This window comes from Theropithecus gelada, chromosome 15 (genome assembly GCF_003255815.1).
Source record: "Theropithecus gelada isolate Dixy chromosome 15, Tgel_1.0, whole genome shotgun sequence".
NCBI lineage: Eukaryota > Metazoa > Chordata > Mammalia > Primates > Cercopithecidae > Theropithecus > Theropithecus gelada.
Window position 1 is genome coordinate 10,379,279 of NC_037683.1, and position 21,512 is coordinate 10,400,790.

The window sequence follows — 21,512 nt, forward strand, 5'->3', positions numbered from 1 at the left end:
GCCCACTATTGAGAGCCTGCTATGTGTTGTGGGCTAGGCCCCAGGGACAGAGAGTGACAAAACCGCTATGGTCCCTGTCCATGCACACATTACAGGCTAGCTGGGGAAGAGGACAATAAAGAGGAACATTAATAAAAAGAGAATCATAAAAGGAAGGAAAACACGAGGCAGTGAGAGTAACCAGCGGTGTTGGGACAGGCCTTGGCAGGGACAGTCTTTGGACCTTTGGGAAGGGTCAAACCCTTTGTTATCCATCAACAGTGTCTTATGGTCTCTCCCCCAAGAGGACCACAAGAATGACACAAACCAAGCTGAAGATACACACCCAAACAAAAATGACACATTTTTAAGGTTTAACTTGAACACATCTCAGAAAAGGCCTTCCAAGTCATGTCTTTTTCTTTTCGAGACAGAGTCTTGCTCTGTTGCCCAGGCTGGAGTGCAGCAGTGTGATCTCGGCTCACTGCAACCTCTGCCTCCCAGGTTCAAGTGATTCTCCTGCCTCAGGCACCCAAGTAGCTGGGATTATAGGCATGCACTACCACGCCCAGCTAATTTTCATATTTTTTAGTACAGATGGGGTTTCACCATGTTGGCCAGGTTGGTCTCCAACTCCTGACCTCAGGTGATGTGCCCGCCTCAGCCTCCCAAAGTGCTGGGATTACAGGCATGAGCCACCATGCCCGGCCCCATGTCTTTTCTTCAGTACAGTTTAAGCACTGCAGACAATGCCTTTTTCGTTGCTTCCAGGGAACTCAAACTATACAGAGGATGGGAAATGACTGACCATCTAAATTCTACCTGAATCACCCTGACCAGTGGAGGATGCTTCCTACGGTGAGGAAGGTGGCTCAGAGCTAACTCGATTCCCGGGAGTGCATACTCCTGCTTCCACATCTGGGGACAGGAATTTAGACATATCTGACCATGATGTTTTGCAGCATCTCCTTTCCAGAGGCGAATCTGTCCATCTATGCCTCTGGGCTGTCTTGGGACTTGCTTTGGCCAGAAGGCAGTGAGGATGATGTGTGAGGCTGCAGACACCTTGCAGCTCCTGCCTTTGCCTGTCTGAGTGCTGCTGAAAGAGGCTGGTCTAGCCAGCTGGAGGACAACAGGCCACGTGGAGGGGAACAGAGATGTCCAGGCTGGGTGACACCCAGGCTCAGCTGCCAGTGTGTGACTGATCTCTCAGCCCAGCCACGCTCTGCCTGAATGCAGGAGCATGAGGGACCTCCAGTGACAGCTGCAGATGCTACTGATCCACAGATCCATGGGAAATGGATTCATTTCCCATGGATCTGTGGATCTTATTCTTAAAAATAAGAAATGGGTGCTGCTTTCAACCACCACATTTAGGCAGGTTATTATGTAGCAACAGTTAACCAATTTAGGGAGTATGTGATGGGCTGAACTCTGTCCCCCTCAAGAGATGATGAAGTCCTAACTTCTGGTACCCATGAATGTGGAAAAGGGATCTTTGCAAACATACTCTGCAAAGGTAAGATGAAGTCATTAGGGTGGACCCTCATCCAATACACCTGATATCCTTACAACAGCACACAGAAATGTGAATAGACACACAGAGTGATGCCAAGTGAAGACACACACAGAGGGAAGATGGCCATGTGAAGACAGGCAGAGACTACAGTGATGATGCCACATGCCAAGGGCACCTGGTGCCAACAAAAACTGGAAGAGGCAAGGAAGGATCCTCCCCTACAGGTTTGGAGAACATGGTCCTGCATCTTGATTTCAGACTTCTGGCCTCCAGAACTGAGAAGCAATAAACCTCTGTTGTCCTCAGCCACTCTGTGCCACTCCGTCTGTGCCACTCCGTCTGTGGTACTCCGTCGGTGGTACTCCGTCTATGGAACTCCGTCTGTGGTACTCTGCCTGTGGTACTTATTTATGGAGGCCCCAGGAAACTAATACAAAGACCCAAGCCCACCGCTGCCTGGCGAATGACAGGGCCCGGGAACCGAGACTGATAAAGCCACACCAATTGTGTCTACTGAAGGGCAATGTCCCCTAGTGTGAGATCTTGAGGGTTAAAACCAACTACTGAGGCCTTGGCTGCTGGCCCTGTGTGCTCTCCTATTAAGAGCAGGGCCCTTTAACAAACCAACAGGGAAATGATGAACAGCAGGCAGTTGCCAAGAGAGACAGCAGGTGACACCTTTGGTTTCTGTCTCACCTGGATGGCGGCAAGAGTGTCTCCATAATCTTCACTGGCCACCAGGGTCATTTTCTCATTGATCCAGGCTTCCTCCTCTTCCACATTGGCTACAAACTGCTGATATTCCAAGGACTCTTCAAGCCGCTGACCCCTAATTACAGCAGACAGGAAGAAAATCAGCCATAATCTCCTCCAGCTTTGATTGTGATAGTTAACATATGCTTAAAAACATTCATAAAAGCCAGGCGCAGTGCCTCAGGCCTGTAATCCCAGTACTTTGGGAGGCCGAGGCGGGCGGATCATGAGGTCAGGGGATCGAGACCATCCTGGCTAACACGGTGAAACCCCGTCTCTACTAAAAATACAAAAAAATTAGCCGGGCATGGTGGAGGGCACCTGTAGTCCCAGCTACTCGGGAGGCTGAGGCAGGACAATGATGTGAACCCGGGAGGCGGAGCCTGCAGTGAGTCGAGATTGCACCACTGCACTCCAGCCTGGGCGACGGAGAGAGACTCGGTCTCAACCAAAAAAAAAAAAAAAATTCACAAAAAAAGTGGGCCCTCACAGTCAGTCCGTCCACGGAACACCATGAATCACCCACTCTGTGATTCCAGACTCTCATGTCTTCATTTCTGGAGAATCATGTGTGATTCTGGACTCCAGATTAACAGAATGAGACCACCTTAGCATGGCCTGTGGGAGGTGGCTCTGGAGCAAACCGACTATGGCACATGTGAGGCCAAAGGTCCAGGAGATGGTAGGAGGGCCCAGTGGACCCCACAGCTCAGAGTCTGCCCTTGGGTGCTGGCCTTCCACTTGTTCCCGGGAGCTCCTGCCTCTGACTACTCACCGGGCAGATGCCAGCTGCTTCAACTCTTTCCAGTGCTCCACAAACTGCGCCAGCCGCTGCTGGATCTCCTCTTTCCCGATGGTGTTATCATCGGACAGCTTCTTGCCAGTGTCCAGGACACCCTGACAGGTAAGGACGATGAGGTTAACAGCAGGTAGCTCTGCTGGTGCCTCTGTCTTGAGGCTCCCAGGAAAAGTCCTCAACATCAAATTTGGGACTTCTCCAGGTTTGGACTGAGGGGTCATGAACACTTTAGGGACCTCAGTGAAATAAGCGCAAGGGGTTTGTCTGTCCCCTAGGGCCCATTCAAACACCTCTGCCCTCTTGGCAGAAGGCAGCCCCTACCTGAATAGCTGGCTCATGCGCGGCCAGTTCTGCCTCCAGCCGCTTGTGCTTCTTCCTCAGGTTCTGCACGCCGGTGAGGTCCCGGCCGTAGTCCTCAGAGCCCACCAGCAGCTTCTTCTCCCTGAATGAGAGACGGGGAACGGTACAGTCGGTCTCTGCACCTCCCTGCTTTCAAGTGGGGACATCAGGTCAACTGTGGACCTCACAGACATCTACTAATCTTTCTGGGAAAATCCTTGCCAGTTTTCTGGAAAACAAAAGCCTCTACTTCCCCAGTGAGTAGTGACCGAGAACCTCTGTCCATCTATGCATCTATGAGCCCTGCTGTGCGTCCAGATTCTAGAGGGTTGGGGATGCACTGGAGGATGGGAGGCACCACTGGTGCTGCCCTGAGGAGCCCTATCAAATTATATCAATATATATCAATCATGTATACTAAATATGTATCAATATATGTCTATAAATATATGAAGATATTTATTTATATATATACATACATAAACCCATATATATTTTTTGAAACAGAGTCTCATTCTGTTGCTCAGGGTACACTGCAATGGCATGATCTCTGCTCACTGCAACCTCCGCCTACCTGGTTCGAGTGATCCTCCCACCTCAGCCTCCTGAGTAGCTGGGACCACAGGTGTGCGCCACTATGCCTGGCTAATTTTTTCTATTTTTGGTAGATACGAGTTTTCACCATGTTGCCCACGCTGGTCTCAAACTCTTGGACTCAAGCGATCTTCCCACCTTGGCCTCCCAAAGTGTTGGGATTATAGGTGTGAGCCACCATGCCCAGCTATATAACACACATATTTTTTGAGACAAAGTCTTGCTCTGTCTCCCAGGATGGAGGGTAGTGGCATGATCTCGGCTCACTGAAACCTCCACTTCCCGGGTTCAAGTCATTCTCCTGCCTCAGCCTCCTGAGTAGCTGGGATTACAGGCCTGCACCACCATGCCTGGCTAATTTTTGTATTTTTATTTTTTATTTTTTTGAGACGGAGTCTTGCTCTGGAGTACAGTGGTGCAATCTCAGCTCACTGCAACCTCCGCTTCCCCGGATCAAGTGATTCTCCTACCTCAGCCTCCCAAGTAGCTGGGACCACAGGCGCCCGCCACCACACCTGGCTAATTTTTGTATATTTAGTAGAGATGGGGTTTCACCATGTTGGCCAGGCTTGTCTTGAACTTCTGACCTCAAGTGATCTGCCCGCCTCGGCCTCCCAAAGCGCTGTGATCACAAGCGTGAGCCACTGTGCCTGGCCAGAAATGCCTTTTAAGAACAAAATCCTCTCTCTTAATTCCTTACTTCCGTAAAGCCTTCTGACCAGGAGCAGTGGCTCATGCCTATGATCACAGCACTTTGGGAGGCCGAGGTGGGTGGATCACTTAAGGTCAGGGGAGGTCAGTTTGAGACCAGCCTGGCCAACATGCTGAAACCCTGTCTCTACTAAAAATACAAAAATTAGTCAGGCATGGTGGCACTCTAGCCTGGCGACAGAGCGAGACTCTGTCTCAAAAAACAAAAGATGTTTGTTTACATGCTACGTCAACTGGAATCAGTAGACTGACATTTTGGGGGGTAGATAGAGAATAAGAAAAAAAGCAGCTCCTTCCTTGGAGAAGTGATCTTCTCCAGGAGGTCAGACACAAACTCACTAACTTTCACGGGTATCTAAAGGGCAGGGTCTAGACAGGGCCTATGTAACCAGCGTGGATCACCACCACCGCCAATCATCATCACTGTAAACTCGGAAAGCAGAAAACAGAGGCATCCCAGGAGTGTGTGGCCAAGCTGGGATCCTAGTCCAGCAGGGTTTCCAGCCTCACCACTACAGTCAGGAGATAGAAACCTTCTGCCTCAATAGTCAGCCTGTGGTTTCTGCTGCCCACTATTACAGGCCACTGAGAACACGTACTTGATCCAGGACTCCTCGTCATCCATGTCCCGGAAGAACTGGTGCAGGCGATGGGATTCATTCAGCTTGGCTCGCCGGGAGGCCGCCATGCTCTTGATCTTCTGGAAGCGCCCGTTGATGGTGTCCCTCTTGTCTTTTACTTGGGAGGTGTCGAAGGCACTGCTGGTCATCAGGCTGTCTGCCTGGCTGTTCAGGTCCTTCAGGCGATCCTGGGGCAGAGGACATAAGAGGGTCAGAAACTGGGTCTCTTACAACTATCTGCTTGAACCTAAGAACTCAGGAATTCCTTACTGAGATGTGAAGTGTTGATATTCTCAAAGTATGTTATGTGGACCTCTGGCATTTTATGAACTCAAACTATTTTCATAACATTATAAGACATTATTTGCCTTTTTTACTGTGTGGACATTTGCACTGATAGTACAAAAGCAATGGAGAAGGAGGGGACATGCTGGTGCTTTAGCTCAAATCAAGGCAGTGGCAAATTACTAGCAGAAGTGGATTCTTCACTGCCACCCACTCACAGTAAAAAAAAAAATTGCTTTTTCACTTAAGAATGTCCTTAAGGCAGTGAAAGTTAATTTTACTGAGTAGGCATTCTTTTGTACTTGAAAGACCAACCAACAGAAAAACTATGGTCATTCAGACTTGGTATCTCACAGATACCTGGCCCAAAACAAATAAAGTGAGCCTGTCACTTCAAGTAATACTGACAGTTTGTTACTAATGATAAAATTCAAACTTCTATGAGAAAGTTAGAATTTTAGAAAACTTAAACATCCACCATCAGAAGCCTGATGGCTTCCTAATATGTGAAGATTTTTCTGATGAAATTGGTGGTATTAACAGCAATGTTTTGATATCATATAATCACATATGTCAAAATATAGAACCAACAGGCATAATATTGCTCAGTGAAGCAATATTTACCAAATGAGCCATGCATGATGTTACAAAATCATGCATAGGTAAGAGCTACATTCAAAGCCCAAGATGGACCAGTGGGTTTTAATATAAGCCAGTATAAAAAATTTACTGATTGGCCGGGCGCGGTGGCTCAAGCCTGTAATCCCAGCACTTTGGGAGGCCGAGATGGGCGGATCACGAGGTCAGGAGATCGAGACCATGCTGGCTAACACGGTGAAACCCCGTCTCTACTAAAAAATACAAAAAATTAGCCGGGCGAGGTGGCGGGCGCCTGTGGTCCCAGCTACTCGGGAGGCTGAGGCGGGAGAATGGCGTGAACCCAGGAGGCGGAGCTTGCAGTGAGATGAGATCCGGCCACTGCACTCCAGCCTGGGCGACAGAGCGAGACTCCGTCTCAAAAAAAAAAAAAAAAAAAAAAAAAAATTTACTGACAAGGTTTGAGGGGCCACTTTGCAACTCAAAAAAACAGTTTTTTTTTGAGACACTTTTTTTTTCTTGCTGTCATCCAGGAGTGCGGTGGTGTGATCATGATTCACTGCAGCCTTGACCTCCTGCCTGGGCTCAAGTGAACCTCCTGTCTCAGCCTCCAAATAACTGGGACTATAGGTGCGTGCCCCAACGTCTGGTTAATTTTTGTGGGGTTTTTTTTTTTTTTTTTGAGACGTAGTCTCACTCTGTCGCCCAGGCTGGAGTGCAATTACACGATCTCAGCGGTTCAAGCAATTCTCCTGCCTCAGCCTCCCGAGTAGCTGGGATTTACAAGCACACGCTGCCACATCTGGCTAATTTTTTATATTTTAGTAGAAACGGGGTTTCACTGTGTTGCCCAGGCTGGTCTCAAACTCCTGAGCTCAGGCAATCCGCCCACCTTGGCCTCCCAAAGTGCTAGGATTACAGGCATGACCCACCACGCCCAGCCTAATTTTTGTATTTTTTTGTACAGAGTCTCATCATGTTGTCCAGGCTGGTCTTGAACTCCTGGGCTCACATGATCTGCCTGCCTCAGCCTCCCAAAGTGCTGGGATTACAGGTGTGAGCCACTGTGCCTGACCACAGCCAAGCTTTAAGAAACTACAACTTTGGCCGGGCGCGGTGGCTCAAGCCTGTAATCCTAGCACTTTGGGAGGCCGAGACGGGCGGATCACGAGGTCAGGAGATCGAGACCATCCTGGCTAAAACGGTGAAACCCCGTCTCTACTAAAAAATACAAAAAACTAGCCGGGCGAGGTGGCTGGCGCCTGTAGTCCCAGCTACTCGGGAGGCTGAGGCAGGAGAATAGCGTAAACCCGGGAGGCGGAGCTTGCAGTGAGCTGAAATCCGGCCACTGCACTCCAGTCTGGGCGACAGAGCGAGACTCCGTCTCAAAAAAAAAAAAAAAAAAAGAAACTACAACTTTGGTATAGTATCAAAGAAAATTATTCACACTTATCCGTATCAAAATATTCCTGTCTTTTCTATCTACCTACCTGTTCAAAGCTGAATTTTCATCCAATACAAAACACGACAACCTAAATTCAGCATTTTATTTATTTATTTTTTTAGAGATGGAGTATTACTCTGCTGCCGAGGCTGGAGTGCCGTGGCTCACTGCAACCTCTGCCTCCTGGGCTCAAGCGATTATCCTGCCTCAGCTGCCCGAGTACCTGGGATTACAGGCACCCACCACCACGCCTGGCTAATTTTTGTATTTTTAGTAGAGACGGGGTTTCACCACGTTGGCCGGGGTGGTCTCGAACTCCTCACCTCCGGTGATCCGCATGTCTGGGCCTCCCAAACTGCTGGGATTACAGCCGTAAGCCACCACGCCAGGCCTTAAAATTTATTTAACTTTTAATAATGGTGAATACTGACAGATAAAACCTACATAATAAAAATCTCTTAAGAGCCTCAATAACTGTCAAGTGTATAATGATCCTGAGGCCACAACCTTTGAGAATGGCTGCTTTAAGTGAAAGAAGTCACTCTCTCTTCTCAAACATGCTAGTTTTCCTTAGGAGTCAGGCACAGCTGCGTCCCAGGCACTTGGGCCTGGCCTGCCTCCCTTTGCTTACCTCATGGGCAGATATATCTGCTTCCAGCAGTTGATGCTTTTTCAGCAGGTTATTCACAGAAGCCAGGTCTTTGCCATAATCTTCGGATGCCAGCAGGGCCTCCACCTGGCAGTGAAAACATAAAAAGGAAACGCTACTGTGTGGTGTATACTCAGCATTCTGGAAAATTCAGGATGCCCAGTGGTTATTCCAGGTCCTTGTTTGGACAGCTGAATACTTCTCTATCACAATGTGTTACTGCGATTCCTAGTCACTTTGATCAGCCTGCCCGGCCTGAGACACTGTCTCCACTCAGTCAGTCAAACCTAGACTCCAGAGTCTATTCATAGTAAATACTACAGCTAAAGGCAAAATGCACAGCAATCCTAGTTCAAGGAAACTCCTCTAGGAAAGAATCAGCAGTGTGGGCAAAGATTAATATTCAAAGGTATTCACTGCAGCTAAATATATACACCAAAAGGCTGGGAACACCTGAATGTCCAACAATATGGGAATAAATTATGGCATGGCTCTATGATAAACTTACACAATTATTCAAAAAAACATATTTTTTTTTTTGAGATGAAGTCTTGCTCTGTCACCCAGGCTGGAGTGCAATGGTGTGATCTCGGCTCACTGCAAACTCCACCTCCTGGGTTCAAGCGATTCTCCTGCTCAGCCTCCTGAGTAGCTGGGATTACAGGAGCACGCCACCATGCCCGGCTAATTTTTGTATTTTTAGCAGAGACAAGGTTTCACTATGTTGGTCAGGCTGGTCTCGAACTCCTGACCTCAAGTGATCCGCCTGCCTCGGCCTCCCGAAGTGCTGGGATTACAGGCGTGAGCCACCGCACCTGACTAAAACCTCTATGATATTTTTATACACGCTGCCACATCTGGCTAATTTTTTATATTTTAGTAGAAACGGGGTTTCACTGTGTTGCCCAGGCTGGTCTCAAACTCCTGAGCTCAGGCAATCCGCCCACCTTGGCCTCCCAAAGTGCTAGGATTACAGGCATGACCCACCACGCCCAGCCTAATTTTTGTATTTTTTTGTACAGAGTCTCATCATGTTGCCCAGGCTGGTCTTGAACTCCTGGGCTCACATGATCTGCCTGCCTCAGCCTTATAGTCTATGCTTTCCAAACATTCTCCAAGGAGAATACATGACTGACTCTGGTTTCCTAGATGCTACTATCTTGGTTTCTATCCTGGCATAGGCTTGTTAGAGTTGCACGCTGTGTAACTATCCATAATCTCTTTCTATTTGCCTTCCCTATGGACATGAGTGATCTGCAGTCCAAGTGCCACTCCAAGTCAGCTCTCTTCTCTAAATATTCACTCCCTTTGCACATCAATCCCTTACAGCATTACAGCAACTCATATGTAATAAAGGTTTCTGTCAAAAGGGGTGTCTGGTGAGCCCTGCCTTTTCATGGTTTTGGGCTCACTGATGAACCCACTGTCCCAAATGACTAGAAATTCCCCACTGGTGGGAAGAGAAACCACTCAGTGTTACCTCAGACAGCCAGAAGTCAAAGTCCTTGATCCCTGTGTTGAAGTTCTGCTGCTTGTTGGCTTCTTTCAGTTTCTGGCTCTTTTCAGCTGACTTCTGCACCAAGAACTGCCACTGGTCAGCTAAGGCAGCCAGGCGGGCCTGGGGAACAGAAGGGAGCCAAAAAGAAGATGAAATCTATGAAGAATCCTCCCTCTCCTAAAGCTCAATTTGAGAACTAAGAGAGGAGGGTGGAAAACACTCATAGGAGCCATTCTCACTAGCATTCCACAACTGTAATTCAGCCTAAAGTCTTCTAATCCATTTGATTTCTTAAGACTGTATATCCAAGTTATTATATCAGGTTGATAGTGACGCTGCTCATGTTCTTCCCCGGGCACCGGGAGCTGGTGGGCCATACCTTGACAGCATCCTCACTGCCGGCACAGGCTCCACGTTCAATGAGGGAGTTGCCCATGTCAATAACCCCACGGATCCGGTCAGCATTGGCATGCAGCTCTGCTTCAAAAGCCTGGTGCTTCTGGTGCTTGCTCTAAAAATACCAAAAAATTTTTTTTTTCCAAACCAGTTCCTGCTAGGTTATATCTTTTTAGGAGGGAAGGGGTTCTCAGTGGGAGGGAGTGGCAGCAAACATAAATAACTGGGGTAAATGCCAACGTTTTTTACAGAAGGCAACTGGAATTTGTATGAAATATTTTAGGGTTCATCTCTTGGGGAGTTAACAAAGGAGAAAGGAAATGTACTAGCTCAGGAGTAGATGAGTTGGAAGTCCTTATTTTTGAGACAGGGTCTTGCTCAGTTGCCCAGGCTGGAGTGCAATGGCGCAGTCTCAGCTCACTGCAGCTTCAACCTCTTGAGCTCAAGCAATCCTCCTACCTTAGCCTCATGGGTGCATGCCACCACACCTGGCTAATTTTTCTATTTTTTGTAGAGATGGGGTTTCCTGAGCTCAAGCAATTGAGCTGCACTGGCCTCCCAAAGTTCTGGCATTACAAGCATGAGCCACCAAGCTCGGCCAAAAAATCAATTCTTGAAGTAGCTATGCTAGTTATTTGGGAGTGAAGCCCTAGAATTAAACACTTTCTAGCACTTTCCAGAAGATGGCAATGGCCAACTTCAGTTTTGAATCTGCTTGTACATCAATTTCCAGCCATGGCTTTCTCCTTTTTGGAGACAGGCTCTAATGAATGAGATACATACGGACGTTTCATCATCTAAACCAGAAATCACCATTAAGCAAAATTCATAACATAAATTGTATTAACTAGCAAAATAATATTTGATGGTCAGTCTTATCCCTCTGTTGACAGAGGAGAAATCTACAGCTACTACAGACATTGGCTTTGTTGATTTATCTTTTGGTAGCTGTCATTAATCAAAACACTGGGATACTGTCAGAACCCAGGCTTGACTGCAAGAAGGAATTTATTTTCTGGGAAATGAAAGGGCTACAAGAAGGATGGGCTCCTGATCCTGGGTGCCTGATATGGTTTTTATGAATCCATAAAGAAACAGAAGGTACTGAAATGCTACAAGAGACAATTGCAAGGACATAGCAGCTGTGCCACAATTCTGGGAAAAACAATTGGCTGGGTGAGAAATGCAGGGTCTCAGGGGAGAGTGTTATTTGGGGGAAAAAAAACAACTACTAAAAGGCAGTAGTGTTGGGGAATTCTGCATCAAATGTTTCATTTCAGAGGCAGCAACTGTCAAAGGATGGAGCCATCTGGCTCAATTCAACACTAACATGAAATATCCTTGTTACGTTCTCTCACTGCCTGATCCCAAAGGCAAGAACAAAAAGGGTCTCAAACACTCAGATATCCTGACAAAAGTCCCATTCCTTTCTTCTTCTGTTCCTTGTTCTGATCACTCTTTGGTTCAAATTCCATTTATTCTCTTCTCTATCTTCATTTTTTCTACCCGCTTAAGCAACTTTGAGCTACATGTTAACTGAGAAGTCTCCTTTCACTACCTGTTGAGTAATGTCTGCTTTTATCTTAACTTCTCATTTGTATTCCTTGAAGATTTGTAAGTATTAATAGATCATACGTCTCTCTACAGTTCTCTAGCTGTTCCTGTCCTGACTGGCACCTCTGGATGCCTGAGTGGCTATGCATTAAAACCCTCACACCTCACCTCGCCTGGGCCACTGAACACCATGAGCTCATAGCAAGTCTCAGCCAAGGTCTACACAGAAAAAGCTGAAGCTGATATTCCATCTTCAAAAGGAAGCACTCCTTGAAAGAAAGTGGTCAACTACTGCCCCGCAAATCAAACACTGTACAGAATTTGCCTAAGTGATAAACTGGGGGAGAGAGGGGGGAGTAAGGCGTTGCAGGCTAATTACAACAGAGAAAGCCACATCCCACAGGGACACTTGGAGTGTAATGGATGATTAGAAATGAAAAGGATGAAGAGACACCAGCAGACTGTGTGACCACAATAACAATAATCTATGCAGAGGAACACAAATACTGGAGCTCATTTAACTACAACTCTTAAAAAAATTAAAAACTTACCAGCAGCTTGGAAAGCTACAAAAATAGATTAAAAGAATAAGAGTTCAGTACACTGATGTGGACACACATATCAGCTATTAAATAGAAACTCATTTTGTCATACTTCCCCGGGGAAGCTCAGCATTTGGGAACAGTAATAGAAAGGGGATTCTATAGACTTTAATAGAATATATTAAAGTAATAGAAAGGGGATTCTTTTTTTTTTTTTTTTTTTGAGACGGAGTCTTGCGCTGTGTCACCCAGGCTGGAGTACAGTGGCGCGATCTCGGCTCACTGCAAGCTCCGCCTCCCAGGTTCACGCCATTCTCCTGCCTCAGCCTCCGAGTAGCTGGGACTACAGGCGCCCGCCACCACGCCCGGCTAGTTTTTTGTATTTTTAGTAGAGACGGGGTTTCACCATGTTAGCCAGGATGGTCTCGATCTCCTGACCTCGTGATCCACCCGCCTCGGCCTCCCAAAGTGCTGGGATTACAGGCTTGAGCCACCGCGCCCGGCCTAGAAAGGGGATTCTATAGACTACAGCAGAAATGGTTTTAATGGAGACAAATGAGGAAGGCGAATTTTATTTTATTTTATTTTATTTATTTTTTTTTTTTGAGACGGAGTCTCGCGCTGTGTCACCCAGGCTGGAGTGCAGTGGCGCGATCTCGGCTCACTGCAAGCTCCGCCTCCCAGGTTCAGGCCATTCTCCTGCCTCAGCCTCCGAGTAGCTGGGACTACAGGCGCCCGCCACCACGCCCGGCTAGTTTTTTGTATTTTTAGTAGAGACGGGGTTTCACCATGTTAGCCAGGATGGTCTCGATCTCCTGACCTCGTGATCCGCCCGCCTCGGCCTCCCAAAGTGCTGGGATTACAGGCTTGAGCCACCGCGCCCGGCCGGAAGGCGAATTTTAAATGGCTCTGAAACGTGAGTAGGGCTTTCCCACTGGCTTGACTTACTAAAACATTTTTCACTGACTTCCCATGGGTGCAAGGAGTTTGTTTTATAAATGCTTCAACAAAATCTACTCAATAACATAAGGCTACATCAAGACCAACACCCAGTCACTTCAGCTTACCTGGATGTTGGTGGGATCCTTGTATGACTCATCACTCGCTGTCTGCAATTTTTCACTGATCCAAGCCTCAATCTCATCCACATCCCGGCTGAACTGTTGGAGGGTTTGAGATTCTCCTAGCTTTGACCTTTTCTCAATCATCTGGGCTTTCAGACGTCGCCACCTGAAAGAGTGAAACCATGAGATCCAACAAGAACATATCTTACCATGGAGAAGGAAGTGGGGAGATAGAACAGGACTGGGCCTTCATATGAGGGGATGTATCCTCTCAGGGCTGGTGACTATGTCAGTGCCACAGGACACCCACCTGTCCAAGACCTCATTGCGCCGGCTAGAAATGTCTCCCTTGGCATAATGGCCGGCAGCGATGAGCTGGTCGGCAAAGGCCTGCAGAGCAGCAATCTTCTCTTCCTGTCAGAAAACAAAGGTGTGAGGTCAAGGTGGGCCTGCAGCTGGGCCCTGCCTGGATTGCCGGTCTTGAGAAAAGGACAGTTATTTTGGGTGACTGAGAACTAGCTGGTGGCAGGATCAGAATACACTGACACTTTAGAAGCAAGAGTGTAAAACGCCAAAAGCAAGCTTGATTTCAGTCATTACTAGAGTATAGTTTAACTCAAGAAGTCTCCAGGTCACTCAGGTGGGGCAGGTGTTAGAATATCAGAACAGAACAAAATTAAGCTTAATAATAGGAAAATGCTATCAGATTTACAGCAAAGTGACTTATAAATCAAAGAGTCTTACATCTTCCTTGTTGTTTGTTCATGTATTCCTTTACCTACCTACACATTTGTTTTTCCTCCCTTTGATAATAAAATTTTTTTTTCCTGTGGCATCCCCATTATTAAAATCTCAGAAATATCAGAATCTATAAGTTTTAAAGATTATTTATGTACACATTTTTCTTAGACAATGCAGGTATTCCTTGGAGATATAACAGTGACTCTATAAGCCAAGAAACAGATGTCAATGAGGAAAAATCCAGACTCTGACTCCATGGTCCAGAGGCCTCACCTGGACATTAATTGCTTTGTCAAAGTCTTCATGTTTTTTGATCAGAGCCTCTACGCTGTCCAGTGAGTCTCCTTTGTCTTCGGTATTCAAGAAAGCCTCCCGGGCAGCCATCCAGTTCTCAGCTTGCTCACAGTCCCGATGGAACAGCTTTAGAGAGGGCAAGAGGCAGGTGAGAAAATGAGGCTCTTCAGCAAGGAAACGCTTGGTCAGAAAGCAGGAGCACACATACCTGCAATTCAAGGCACTGATCCAGCATCATCCTGCGCTGAACCCAGGCCTTCTCCAGGTCTGCACGCTCCTGGTCAAGAATATCAAGTTTCTGCTTGATCTCAGGGCTGGCATAGTGTCCATGAGCCAACAGCTGCTGTCCAAACTGCTCAAATGCCTGGAAAGTGCCAGCCCTGGCATCGATTTCTGTCCGGTGTTCCTGCCAAAAGGAGGGAAGGGATTAGGTAACTGGCAGCAGATGCCCACTCTGATGTCAACTATCGACTCACCACAAAAGGAGGGAATGAGGCCCTCCAGGGCCCTGCAGAGCAGTCACGTCTTCGCTACTCAGCAGGCAGGTCCACCTACCTGGTGTCGCTCCAGCAACGCCTCAGCTCCGGTGACATCCTTGGCTAGCTCATCTGAGGACACCAACCCCCGTATTCCATTGATCCAAGACATGAGGTCCCTGGAAACCAGAACCCCAGAAAAATAGCTATTATATTACCTGGTAAGGAGATCTTCTGCCCAGGAAAACAGGGAATGACGTAATTCTTGCCTCAGAAAGTTATCTTGGATTAATTTAATCTACTGAATGAGGCTAGGTCTTTGGGCAAAGTGTTTCAAAACTTCTTGTTCTTCTTGAGGTGTTTTTTTTTTTGAGACGGAGTCTCACTCTGTCGCCCAGGCTGGAGTGCAGTAGTGCAATCTTGGCTCACTGCAAGCTCCGCCTCCGCCTCCCGGGTTCACGCCACTCTCCTGCCTCAGCCTCCCGAGTAGCTGGGACTACAGGCATCTGCCACCGTGCCTGGCTAATGTTTTTGTATTTTTAGTAAAGACGGGGTTTCACCGTGTTAGCCAGAATGGTCTCGATCTCCTGACCTTGTGATCCACCCGCCTCGGCCTCCCAACGTGCTGAGATTACAGGCATGAGCCACTGTGCCCAGCCATTGTTGAGTTATTTTTTTAAAAGTCCGAATTTCTTGGAGGAAAAGTCAGTAAGTTTATAATTAAGATCTTTTCACCCTCCAGAATAACAAGTTCTAGCTACAATTAAGTCTTTGATAGCTTCAAATGAAAAAGCCTTTGTTGGCCAGGCATGGTGGCTCACGCCCGTAATCCTAGCACTTTGGGAGGCTGAGGCAGGAGGATCACTTGAGCTCACAAATTCCAGACCAGCTTGGGCAATGTGGTGAAATCTTGTCTCTAAAAAAAAGAAAAAGCCTTTCTTTAGGATTAACCCTTGAAGCCCTAGGCCTGTGCATGCATTTGATCCAGTTTCTCACAGCTGTGCAAGCACAAGGGCACAAAACTGAGTGTGTAAGGTCAGATATGGTATGATTCCTTTTATATGATATGTCCAAAAGAGGCAAATCCATGCACACAGAAAGCAGATAAAGGATTCCGAGTGGGTGGGGAAGAGAGAAGAGGGGGTGATTAGTTAAGGGATGTTATTCTAGGGCAATGAAAATGTTTCAAAGCTAGAGAGGAGTGGCTGCACAACACTGTGAATCCATTAAATGTCATGGATTGCACATTTTAAAGTGGTTAATTATATGTTGTGTGGCCCTTACCTCAATAAAAAGAAAAAGAAAACTAACTGCCAACTGGGACCTCCTCCCAGAGGCCTGTGGAAGAAAGCAGCATCTGCCTACTCCCACTGCAGCAGGGGAGATGCCCCAGCTAACAGATACAAGCACCACAAGTGTGCAAGTGTGTGTGTAAAATAATACTGTTAAAGAGCACAAAAAAAGACAAAATAAGTGTCTGTCCTCAATGGCTACTGTTGAACAAGTCATAAATCGCCCATCCAGTGGATTGCTGTGTAGTCATTAAATAGGCAGAGGTACAAGATTGCGGGACATTTTAAGACAACTGGCCTAGTGTCCTAATGACATTAATGCCAGGTAAGACATAGGCCAGGTGAAGTGGCTCATGCTTGAAATCTCAGCACTTTGGGAGGCTGAGGCGAGAGGATCATTTGAGCCCAGGAATTTGAGACCAGCCTGGGCAACACAGTGAGACCTAGTCTCTACTAAAAATTTAAAAACTAGCCAGGTGTGGTGGTACATGCCTATGGTACCAGCTACATGGGAAGCTGATGCAGAAGGATCACTTGAGCCTGGGAAGTTGAGGGTGCGGTGAGCAATGATTGGGCCACTGCACTCCAGCCTGGGCAACAGAGCCAGATCCTGTCTCAAAAAAAAAAAAAAAAAAGGCCGGACATGGTGGCTCACGCCTATAATCCCAGCACTTTGGGAGGCTGAGGTGGGTGGATCACCTGAGGTCAGGAGTTCAAGACCAGCCTGGACAACATGGAGAAACCCCATCTCTACTGAAAAAAAAATACAAAATTAGCCGGGCTTGGTGGTGCATGCCTGTGATCCCAGCTACTCGGGAGGCTGAGGCAGGATAATCGCTTGAATCCGGGAGGCGGAGGTTGCAATGAGCCAAGATTGTGCCATTGCACTCCAGCCTGGGCAACAAGAGACACACATATATATATGTCTAGGGAAAAATATAATGTCATACGGCAAGGGGATGAGAGGGAGTACGCCTGTACTTGGATAGGAAAGCAGAGACTTGTTTTTTCTTTTTTTGAGGCAGTCTTGCTCCATCGCCCAGGCTAGAGTGCAGTGGTACGGTCTCAGCTCACTGCAACCTCCACCTCCCGGGTTCAAGTGATTCTCCTGCCTCAGCCTCCCGAGTAGCTGGAATTACAGGTGCGTGCCACCATGCCTAGCTAATGTTTGTATTTTTAGTACAGATGGGGTTTCACCATGTTGGCCAGGCTGGTCTTGAACTCCTGACCTCGTGATCCACCTGCCTTGGCTTCCCAAAGTGCTGAGATTACAGACGTGAGCTACCATGCCTGGCTGTGGAGAATTATTTTTAACAATCTGGAATTCAGTAATTTGACTATTTTACATTGATTACGTACTACTTTTTTCTGTTTCTAATTTTTTCTTTTTTTTTTGAGATTCAGTCTCACTCTTGTCACCCGGACTGGAATGCAGTGGCACGATCTCGGCTCATTGCCACCTCCGCCTCTCAGATTCAAGTGATTCTCCTGCCTCAGCCTCCTGAGTAGCTGGGATTACAGGTGTCTGCCACCATGCCCAGGTAATTTTTGTACTTTTAGTAGAAACATGGTTTCGCCATGTTGGCTAGGCTGGTCTTGAACTCTTGACCTCAGGTGATCCGCCCGCCTTGGTCTCCCCAAAGTGCTGGGATTACAGGCATGAGCCACTGTGCCCGGAGGTTTTTAATTCTTAAATTAAAATTTAAAATTTTACAATAGCCAAAGTGTTTTGCCATGTATCCCAGGCTGGTCTCCGACTCCTGAGTTCAAGCGATCCGCTTGCCTCGGCCTCCCAAAGTGCTGGGATTATAGGTGTGAGCCATTGTACCCAGATGAGCATGTGCTACTTTCACAATAAAAATGACCCCTGCAAAGAAGGCTCTATGTTCCAGAGGACTGAGTGAACATGGCTCCGTACCGGAAATCGCTAAGAAAGCGCTGCAGGTCGTGGGAGTCGCCCAACTTCGCCTTGCGCTGATCTGCACGTTTCCCCAGGCTGCTCCAGGCCTGGTTTAACTCTGTGCACTTTTCCTGGAGGTCCTCTGCTGACTCGGGATGGGACTGGATCAGGCGCTCTGCTGTTTCACCAAGGGAGTTTACCTATGGGAACAAAGTGGTGAATGAGCTTGCAGTAAGGGGGTGTGCTCTGCAGAACAGAAGACTTCTCTTTCTGGGGCAAAAATGCCAGAAGATGACTTTGGGTCCTCTCACCTTGTCACCGAGAGCTGCAAGGTCCCTCTCAAAGCCCTCATGCTTGCGTTGCAGGGCCTGCACACTGGCGAGATCATGTCCATAATTGTCTGTGTTTAGAGCTTGATTCTTCTCTTCAATCCATTCTTTGGTTTCATCAGCATCTCTAAAGGGGAGACACATTTACGTTAAGAAATGCTGAGTACAATTGCCTTGATTACAGGACAGACACTAAAAAAATTTTATTTATTTATTTATTTATTGAGACGGAGTTTCATTCTTGTCACTTAGGCTGGAGCACAATGCACAATCTTGGCTCACTGCAACCTCCACCCCCACCGGGTTCAAGCGATTCTCCTGCCTCAGCCTACCAAGTAGCTAGGATTACAGGCACTTGCCACCACGCCCAGTTATTTTTTTATTTTTAGTAGAGGTGGGTTTTCCCCATGTTGGTCAGGCTGGTCTCAAACTCCTGACCTCAGGTGAGCTGCCTGCCTTGGCCTCCCAAAGTGCTGGGATTACAGGCATGAGCCACCAGGCCTGGCCTAAGAAAATTTATTTAGCTGACATTTGTATATTTGTCTGTGGCTACCACCAATAACGCTAAAAAGCAAAATAATTCACTTAGCAGGATTTACTGAGCATCCACCCTGTGACAGATGTAAACATCAAGAGCCAGTCGTTCCTATAGGATCTCACTCAGCAAGCTTGGGGGCTGTCAGGAACTAGCAGTCACCTGTTTCTCCCTCTCCCAGCCCAGGGTTGACCCCTCACCTGTGGAACCTCTGTACTTCATGGGCACTGCCCAAGAGCTGGCTCCGTTCCTCGGCCAGTTGCTGTAGGGACCGCCAGCGCTCATTCAGCTCCTGCAGGACAGCAAAACATCAGCTCCATTGCACCGCCTCTCGTCATGCTCCCAGTCAGACTTTGGGAAAATGACTTTGCTTGAAGGAGATGCTAGGGCACATATAATTTCCTGTTTCCAACCTTCCTCGCTGAATAAATTAGTATACAACATTCCAGTCAGAGGCAAGCCAAAACTAGCTGTGCCTGACAGCTTCAACACCCACAAACACCTGACCTAGGCATCCCCTCTGAGGCAGCAGGAGACATAGCTGACTCTTCCTTACTCTCATCTCCTAGCCTGGGGCCTGGCAGTTAGCAGCTGCTTCCTAAGTCACAGCTGAGTGGAGAAATCCCAGCGCTCGCTGCCTCCCAACACCTGACCAGCAGCTTCACAGGCCATAGCAGGCCTGGGAAGAGCCAGTATGCTACAGGACCTCGCACTGCAGGCGGCAAGGGAGCCACTCACTGCTTTCCTGAGACTGTGCTCCTTCTAGCTCCCTGACCTACTGGAAATCAGAGGGAAGGCTTGCTGCCTTCCCTGGCGGGCTCTTGACAGGAAAGCCACCAAGCTACCCAGCGACCATGAGCATGCTGATGTTTACTTAGGACATGCTTGGACCCAGGAGAGTGAGATATGTCACAGTTCACCCGGTTGACAAGAACAAGAGCTCTACTGTAGACAGGGAAGGAAGATAGTGGAGAAAACCAGGGGAGATTAGGGGAGCTGGTCACTGCTTCTTACCTTGATGGAATTAAAGGTGGCCACGGTGTGAACCATCAGACGAGCAGACTAGGTAGGGAGGAAAGCAGAAGGTAAAACTAATCAAGTGCCTGGCAATTAGAGATCTGAGCTGCAAGTGTCATTGACTAGGTCCCTGTGATCAACCCAAATTACCTTAAAGGGATACTGGCAACACTCTTAACAGAGACATCAGTAGAAGCGTCAACTACTAGAAGGTCATGAAAATACCCAAAATGCACAATTAGACTCAGCTCAGTAATTAATTTTATCTGATGAAGAGTGAAAAGAGAATGGTAAAAATCACAATTCCAGCAGCTAGCTGGACAGAAAAATACCTAAAAGACTAATGATTAATATCATTTTCTTGTCTATACTACAGGAGAATATTCCAGAAAAAAAAAAACAAACCCTAATTTAACAAATGCTGGCAGCTGAGACTATTTAACAGTCAGGAGCACTAATAATCACTTTCATTTCTAATTATAGTTATTGGGTTGGTGTTCTTTTTAACAGTATCCCCATTGAAGGGCAATGGCTTTACCAGAGGGAAAAAATAAAGCAGTGAATTAGCTTTCAACAATGTACATTTCAACAATATAGCTGTCAACAATATAGATCCTTCTAAAAATCTAAAGTCCCTTAGGGCTAGGCACGGTGGCTCACGCCTGTAATCCCAGCACTTCCGGAGGCCGAGGTGGGTAGATCACCTGAGGTCACGAGTTTGAGACCAGCCTGACCAACATGGTGAAACCCTGTCTCCACTAAAAATACAAAAATTAGCTGGGCACAGTGGTGTGAGCCTGTAATCCCAGCTACTTAGGAGGCTGAGGCAGGAGAATCGCTTGAACCTGGGAGGCAGAGGTTGCAGTGAGCTGAGATTGCGCCACTGCACTCCAGCCTGGGCAACAGAGCAAGACTCCGTCTCAAAAATAAATAAATAAAATTAAATAAAAACAAATAAATAAAGTCCCTTAGGATCTTACAGTCCATCCAATTCACTGGAAAGAAACTCAAATTGGCCCAGGTTACAATGCTCACAACCCTTTGAGTAAAGAACAAGAGGCAGGGCATGGTGGCTCACGACTGTAATCCCAGCACTTTGGGAGGCCAAGGCGGGTGGATCACCTGAGGTTAGGAGATCAAGACCAGCCTGGCCAACATGGTGAAACCCCGTCTCTACCAAAAATATAAAAATTAGCTGGGCATGGTGGCGGGTGCCTGTAATCCCAGCTACACAGGAGGCTGAGGCGGGAGAACTGCTTGAACCCAGGAGGCAGAGGTTGCAGTGAGCTGAGATCACGCCACTGCACTCCAGCCTGGGTGAAAGAGCAAGACTCTGTCTCACAAAAAAAAAAAAAAAAAAAAAAAAGGAGGCCAAGATGGCTGAGCTTGGATGCAGACGTCCTCATGGCATCCCTAGGTGACATTTTCAACTGGTGTGTTTATAGGAGTCAGAAGGTGGACCCACTGTCTCCAGTAAGAGGTACTGGGATTTATAAAGGTATCTAAAATAAACTTCTGAAAGAATACTTATGTTATCAGAAACATTCTGCTGAGGGCATAAGTAAGGCTGTTGCCCATTCATATA

The 21,512-nt window shown here is 47.3% G+C and overlaps 1 protein-coding gene across 7 annotated transcripts in view; it reads right to left on the reverse strand.

Moving 5' to 3' along the window:
• Window positions 1-21,512, reverse strand: part of SPTAN1 (spectrin alpha, non-erythrocytic 1) — a 71,599-nt gene that overhangs the window by 13,204 nt on the left and 36,883 nt on the right. For 5 of the 7 annotated variants that reach the window (XM_025360337.1, XM_025360332.1, XM_025360336.1 and 2 more), the window contains 17 exons: window positions 19,925-19,972; window positions 19,111-19,202; window positions 18,358-18,502; window positions 18,065-18,246; window positions 14,934-15,033; window positions 14,587-14,784; window positions 14,358-14,504; window positions 13,654-13,757; window positions 13,347-13,509; window positions 12,289-12,303; window positions 10,167-10,298; window positions 9,770-9,907; window positions 8,272-8,376; window positions 5,294-5,502; window positions 3,372-3,492; window positions 3,027-3,148; window positions 2,195-2,327 (listed from right to left, as the gene is read on the reverse strand). In XM_025360337.1, coding sequence (XP_025216122.1) covers window positions 2,195-2,327; window positions 3,027-3,148; window positions 3,372-3,492; window positions 5,294-5,502; window positions 8,272-8,376; window positions 9,770-9,907; window positions 10,167-10,298; window positions 12,289-12,303; window positions 13,347-13,509; window positions 13,654-13,757; window positions 14,358-14,504; window positions 14,587-14,784; window positions 14,934-15,033; window positions 18,065-18,246; window positions 18,358-18,502; window positions 19,111-19,202; window positions 19,925-19,972 — 2,154 coding nt within the window. The remainder of the gene's footprint in view (window positions 1-2,194; window positions 2,328-3,026; window positions 3,149-3,371; window positions 3,493-5,293; window positions 5,503-8,271; window positions 8,377-9,769; window positions 9,908-10,166; window positions 10,299-12,288; window positions 12,304-13,346; window positions 13,510-13,653; window positions 13,758-14,357; window positions 14,505-14,586; window positions 14,785-14,933; window positions 15,034-18,064; window positions 18,247-18,357; window positions 18,503-19,110; window positions 19,203-19,924; window positions 19,973-21,512) is intronic. The other 2 variants (XM_025360338.1, XM_025360335.1) reach the window with 1 other exon arrangement.